The sequence below is a fragment of the Ailuropoda melanoleuca genome, chromosome 7 (assembly GCF_002007445.2).
Source record: "Ailuropoda melanoleuca isolate Jingjing chromosome 7, ASM200744v2, whole genome shotgun sequence".
Lineage (NCBI taxonomy): Eukaryota > Metazoa > Chordata > Mammalia > Carnivora > Ursidae > Ailuropoda > Ailuropoda melanoleuca.
The window spans coordinates 68,155,920-68,162,424 of record NC_048224.1 but is presented as its reverse complement, the minus strand read 5'-3'; the positions used below and the strand labels follow the sequence as shown (position 1 = coordinate 68,162,424).

At 41.5% G+C, this 6,505-nt stretch overlaps 1 protein-coding gene and 2 non-coding genes across 4 annotated transcripts; all 3 read right to left on the bottom strand.

The window, feature by feature from the left end:
• Nucleotides 1-1,862: 1,862 nt before the first annotated feature.
• RPL21 (ribosomal protein L21) lies at nucleotides 1,863-6,325 on the bottom strand. Of its 2 annotated transcripts, none has more exons than XM_034663695.1 (6): nucleotides 6,060-6,084; nucleotides 4,074-4,152; nucleotides 3,753-3,814; nucleotides 3,073-3,185; nucleotides 2,172-2,322; nucleotides 1,863-1,991 (listed from the first exon to the last, which is right to left on the bottom strand). In XM_034663695.1, the coding sequence occupies exons 2-6, from the start codon at nucleotides 4,138-4,140 to the stop codon at nucleotides 1,902-1,904; spliced, it is 483 nt and encodes a 160-aa protein (XP_034519586.1). In that variant the 5' UTR covers nucleotides 4,141-4,152; nucleotides 6,060-6,084; the 3' UTR covers nucleotides 1,863-1,901.
• On the bottom strand, nucleotides 2,902-3,028 carry LOC117803210. Its single transcript, XR_004626903.1, has one exon. It is a non-coding gene; the product is annotated as a small nucleolar RNA SNORA27 (small nucleolar RNA).
• Nucleotides 3,301-3,371, bottom strand: LOC117803197. Its single transcript, XR_004626890.1, has one exon. It is a non-coding gene; the product is annotated as a small nucleolar RNA SNORD102 (small nucleolar RNA).
• Nucleotides 6,326-6,505: the final 180 nt, after the last annotated feature.

The window sequence follows — 6,505 nt, the reverse complement described above, 5'->3', positions numbered from 1 at the left end:
CTATTTGCAGCCCTTCTTTTTCTCAATATTCACCTTCATCAGCCCTCCTGAACTGAGGGATCTTATCCTCTGCCATGTCTTGTCACAATTATGTCATCTGGTGGTCATGGGAGTATGAAGTCATAGGCCCTATGTGCATAAAGGACCTCTAGGAATCATTTGGTCCAATCCCTGTACCTCATTTTACAGGGGGCAACAGAAAGTGGGGCTAATACAAACTGCTGGAAAATGAACAAAGTTTGAGGTTTCCCAGTCTTTCCACATCATGCAGGAGACTTAATCATCTCAATTACTCAAGAACAAAAAACATTATGAGTGCTCTAAAATCACAAACATTCTAGTTTGGTAAAGTCCACAGGAAAAAAGATTAAACACACTGAATTTAGAAAATGTCTGCTCGGGGAACCCGGGCGGCTCAGTTGATTAAGTGTCTGTCTTTGGCTCAGATCATGATCCCAGGGTCCTGGGATTGAGCCCTGCATGAGGTTCCCTGCTGGCAGGGAACCTGCTTCTCCCTCTCCTCCCAGCTTGTGCTCTCTCTCAAATAAATGAATAAAATCTTGGGGCACCTGGGTGGCTCAGTTGTTAAGCGTCTTTGGCTCAGGGCGTGATCCCGGCGTTATGGGATCAAGCCCCGCATCGGGCTCCTCCACTGTGAGCCTGCTTCTTCCCCTCCCACTCCCCCCGCTTGTGTTCTCTGTCAAATAAATAAATAAAATCTTAAAAAAAAAAAAAGATAAAACAAACAAAAAAATGAATAAAATCTTAAAAAAAAAAAAAAAGCAGTGCTTTCCTCCATTCAAAGAACATTTATGAAATGCTTATTATATGCCAGGACCTAGCGGGGGCAAAATTTACTAAGACAGTCTTTAACCTCAGGTCTAATGGGGAAGATTAAGTTTTTAAAAATAAACACTGTAACAGCAAACACACCTGTAGTGGGAACAGGTATAAAGGACTTTATTCTATCATCCCAAACCACAAGTAATTTCTCTGATTCCAAGCACTTTCATTCCTCTCCTTAAAATACTTTTATCAGGGAAGGTTCATTTATGACACACAAGGTGAACAAAGGACAATCAGGACTTCACCAACTTAAGAAAGTGTAGGTATTTCAGGCAAAGACAAGTACAAAGGAAATGGGGCAAGAAAGAGCACTTCCAAGAAATAAATTTTTCCTAAAAGCTAGAGCACCATACAGGAAAACCGTAACAGGAAATGACAGGAAAAACAATTTAGTAGGAACCAGACAGAGTGCTTTAAACCACCTATTTTTTTTTAAAGATTTTATTTATTTATTCGACAGAGATAGAGACAGCCAGGGAGAGAGGGAACACAAGCAGGGGGAGTGGGAGAGGAAGAAGCAGGCTCATAGCGGAAGAGCCTGATGTGGGGCTCGATCCCATAACGCTGGGATCACGCCCTGAGCCAAAGGCAGACGCTTAACCGCTGTGCCACACAGGCGCCCCTAAACCACCTATTTTTAAATAGTAGGCTTCAAAGGCAAGTTCTTTATCCTTAAAACACAGCTATTTAAGACAGGATACAAGTACTCAACTTTCCCTGAGCTTAAATGCAATGCAAAAGATAACCTTTTACATATTTTTTAAATTCCTTTTTCTTAGGGATTTGGAGGGATTATTTTCCAACTATAAATACTTTAAAAGTAATATCTGGCAGTTTTCTAACCAACTGAGTATATTCTGCTCTATTCTGAATATTCACTTCACATCTTTCAGGCAGAAAAAAGCCACTAAGTTTGAATAAAGACATCACCCAATGAATTAGGACACAATTAAAGTTTGCTTTAAATATTTTTTGGGGGAAAGGACACCACACTTCTAACTCAAATAAGAGAAACATTTTTACAGTCTTCAGGTCTTTTATTTTCTTTACATTTATCATGCCATGAATTCATAGGGAATGGGTTCCAGCAGTTCGGGCTCCTTTCCATTGGTTCTCACAAAGTGTGCTTCTCTGGGTGGGGCAGGCTATTTAAAAAAAAAAAAGCAAGGGGACAATTATGTCAAGGACTGTAATCAATTTCAAAGTGTTCTCAGAAACAAAGAAATATACTCAATTCATTAACTTTCATATAAAAGAAAATTACCACTGAGCAAGTTTGAAAATTCCCAAGATCAACAGCAAGAAACCATCTGTCAAGGACTCACCTGGCGCTTCAGTTGAACCCAAGTACCTTTCTCTTTGGCTTCCTTCTTTTTCTGATCATTTTCCTTCACACGCTTCAGGAAGCTATCTCGGCTCTTCGAGTGTTTAATATGCTCTATGCGTACATTAATTCTCTTGGCAAGAATCTTGCCCCTGGGGAGAATCAACATTACTATAAATGCTTCAGCGAAAATATAACAAAGCCCAATTTTATCTGGCAGTTTCATTTATTAAATAAACCACAAACCTTTTACCAACAGAAAGGATTACTCAGCAAGCCGATGGCTAAATCTGTAATCATTAATTGTACTAGAAGAGGCCTTGAAGCAAACATCTCCACTTTTTTTTAAAATTTATTCATTGGGGCACCTGGGTGGCTCAGTTGGTTGAGCATCCCACTCTTGGGTTTTGGCTCAGGTCACGATCCCAGGGTAATGGAATTGAGCTGTGTCAGGATCTGCACTCGGGGGTGTCTGCTGGAAGATTCTCTCTCTTCTCCCTCTGCCCCTCCCCACTGCTCATGTTCTTTCTAAAACTAAATAAAAGATTTATTTATTTGGAGGCGGCAGAGGGAGAGGAGTCTTAAGGAGACTCCATGCTAAGCGTGGAGCCTGACACAGGGCTCGAACCCACAACCAGAGCTAAAACCAAGAGTTATGTGCTTAACTGAATGCGCTACCCATGCATCACCAAATATCTCCACTAATAAAACTTTCCATTAAGTCTAGTTCAATCTGTTTCCTCTGACAGGATACAAGACAAACACCCAGTTTGCTTGAGTTTTAAAAGGATATTTCCTTTGCCCCATTTGAATGACCAATAAAGACATAAGTCCAATTGGCAAAGTGAAAAGGGGGTATGAGGGAATACTAAGCGGCTAAAAAGAACCCTGACGTTACTTACTTAACTTGTTTGTTTACAACAATGCCAACAGCATGCTGAGTAACATTGTAGACTCTTCCAGTTTTGCCATGGTAACATTTGTGGGGCATTCCTTTTTGAACAGTGCCCATTCCCTGTTAAGAAAGGAGATTAAAGTTATGCCAGCATTTCCCCTTCCTTTTATATCCTGACTCTTATTAAAGTAACTAAGATACTTTAAAATTTTTTTCTTTTAAATGGTAACTCAAAAGCTTTCAGAGCCGGTGAAATGTGTTTTTCACATTGCTTTAAGCAATCAAAAAGACAATCATCATTAAGCTCCAGAGTACCAAGACACATTTAAATAGTGGTCACAAAAGAACATAACTTTCACTGTTTTTTTTTTTTTTAAATAACCTCCATCTCCATCAACAATTAAATTTTGCACTAAGGTGTAACACTCCTTTCCACCTCAACAAACTCTTGATTTTTTTCACAACCCGTTAACAAGTAATGACAAAATTCTTAGATGCAGGAATAGCACTTTAAAAACTCTGGTTTCTGAGTTAAATTAGGAGTCCTTATTCAGATCAAAGATTTTCCTTATTCAGGAGACTAAAAAGCCAACAGATGCAACATACACTAGTATTTGAATTCCAGTATTAAAATTTTCTACCTTCTAATATTACTCTGTAGGTTATTTACCCAATTTTCAAATTTACCTTGATGTCCACAATATCACCTTTCTTGTAGATTCGCATGTATGTGGCCAAAGGAACAACTCCTGTAAACAAAAAAATCAGTATAGTCAGTATCAAGATTAAAGTCTAGAGTATAAAAGAAACATGCAAGCTTACTAGCTTTCAGCACTCTATCCTTTTGACAGTTGTATTTTTAAATCTTGTTCATAGGAAACTACTATATGAAATTTATGCTTTTTATTTATTACAAAAACAAGTTAGGTAGATGCTGGTTAATTAATGCCATTTAGTAAGAATGCATTGTATGCTATGTTTGCTCTCTACAAGGGTAAATCTACTTACCATGTTTTCTAAAAGGCCTAGAGAACATATAGCGGGTACCTCTCCTCTTTCCCTTTGTGTTGGTCATTTTGGCGAATTACTGAAAACAGAAGTATAAAACAGTCAAATGCAAATGCAAAACTGACCTTTGTCTTTTTAAACAAAAAACCAAACAGCCCTGTAAATGACAAATGCCTGCATTACAGGAGCAACATAATTAAGAAATCTAAGAAGCTGATTCACCAATCAATATTTCTTATAAACGGTAAAAACCCATCATTTTGGCATGTAAGATCTCTGCTGAAACTGTCTAAGTGCTATTAACATTAAAGCTACTAAGTAGCAGAATTGGATTTTAGAACCCCCACCAGTACTTTTCCTATCAGAACATAAAAACACAACCAAAGTTCTAAAACCATGCTACTTGTAGTAGAACCCAGCCCAGAATGCTAAAGGCACTGGAATTACTAACTAGTGAGTAATCTGGTTGTTGCTGGAGAGCAAGACAACTCAGCCCGGCATTTTTACATGGTGGATTAAACCCCTTCTCCTCCTGTTTTGTTTTGTGTTTTTTTGTGACAGTGTATCTTACACAGTAGAAGCAGAATCCCCACTAAGCAGGGAGTCTGACTTGGGGTTCAATCCCAGGACCCTGGGATCATGACCTGAGCCTAAGGTAGATGCTTTACCCACTGAGTCACCCAGGTGCCCTCTTATGAACACTTCTTAGATTTTATTTATTTATTCGACGGAGATAGAGACAGCCAGCGAGAAAGGGAACAGAAGCTGGGGGAGTGGGAGAGGAAGCAGGCTCATAGTGGAGGAGCCTGATGTGGGGCTCGATCCCATAACGCTGGGATCACGCCCTGAGCTGAAGGCAGATGCTTAACCGCTGTGCCACCCAGGTGCCCCTCTTATACAGGTGTCCCTCTTATAAACACTTCTTAAAGAAAAGTGACTCCAAAGTATCTTATTCATTAAATTGGGAGGTATGGAGACGCAATGTTTCACCTAACCCACCAAAGCCAAATCACTGTTACAACAAATCCATCCATTACTTTTTAAAAAGGCAACTAAGCATCTATTAAGTGCCAAATACTTTGCTTTAATCCTCAAATCCCCTACATTTTTGTCAACTCATACCAAGTGTCAAGTTCATAAACAAGGAGATGCTCTGCAGGTCCAAATCACTTTATGGAGACACTAAGTGGCAGATTCAATAATGTAATTTCTGACTTTAGCATGCTGAAGTGTCCATTCGCCTTCCACCAGATCCATTTTCCCCAGTAAGAAATCTATCTTACATCACGAACCAATATACACTTTACAGAATAATTAACGTAGAAAACAGTGATTAGATTCTGTAACAGTACCAAACAGTACCCGCTATAAAATGCAACCTGCCGTTTGCTCAACCCTGGTACCTAACCATTTACAAACCAGGTGAAAAGCGGGGGGGGGGGGGGGGGAGGAAGGATGAAAAAAAGAAAACTAAGATTAAGCGGTAATTCAGTGACTTTCCCCCTAAGATTCCAAATGAAACACCTTGCTATGCACATGCTGCCCCAGCGTTAACAAAATAACTTGTGGTAATCTGAAAGCACCTTCCGTTTCCCCAAATGCAACCTGGGGCCCCAACTTAAAACAACCGGATTAATTTCACACACTAAAGCCAAGTGGTCTATAGCTCATATCATGCAAGGCATCCATTCACTCTACTCTCGGACCGCAAGCCCAGCTTTTCAAACACAACTAGGCCTTACCGGAGATTAAAGCTCATGCCTTTAAACCCCTAAACCCATTCCTACTACCCCGAAGCCCTTATCCAACACCATTACAAGTTCAGGCTTTACATTAGTGGCAAAAATGTCACACTGAAGAGTTCGAAAGGCATTGGGCCACGCGGCCGCACAAAGCCTGTTCGAAGGCCCAGAATACTGAGGCTGAAGCCGTGGGGGCACAGAAAAAAAACCAAATTATTTCCCAAACTGACCCGAACTACCTCACCCCAGTGTCTCGGGTTCGCTTTTCGCGAGTCTCTCCCCCCGCAGGGCCGCGGCCTTGCCGTCTAGTCCTCAGCCCCCGGCCCAAGCCCGGCGCACGCCGCTCCCGGTCTGGACGAACATAGCTCCACCACCCAGGTCAGTGGGCCCCGGACAGGCTAGGCAGTCTCTCTAGGACCTCTATGCACGGCCGCAGCGGTCACAGGATGAGAACTCGAGTCTGTAAGACACGCGGCACCGGGAGCCACGCGCACGGCCTACCTGGAAGATGGCGGTTCCGGCCGAAAAGAAGGAGGCGGGGCCGCAGCGAGCCTTACAAGGGCCTACGGGTTGCCCGCAGCACTGCCTGAAAGAAATGCCAGTCGAAAGTAACTCTTCTGGGGAAGGGGATCTTCTCAGAGAACAAGGGGAGCCTGGCAGAATATTTTTCTTTCTTGTGAAAAAGAGGCA

Coding starts and splice junctions, on each gene's coding strand:
- RPL21 (XM_034663695.1), bottom strand. CDS start 4,140: ATGACCAACACAAAGGGAAAGAGGAGAGGTACCCGCTATATGTTCTCT. Junction 3,815..4,073: donor TAGGCCTTTTAGAAAACATG/GTAAGTAGATTT, acceptor TTTTGTTTACAG/GAGTTGTTCCTTTGGCCACA. Junction 2,323..3,072: donor GTTGTAAACAAACAAGTTAA/GTAAGTAACGTC, acceptor GATTCTCCCCAG/GGGCAAGATTCTTGCCAAGA.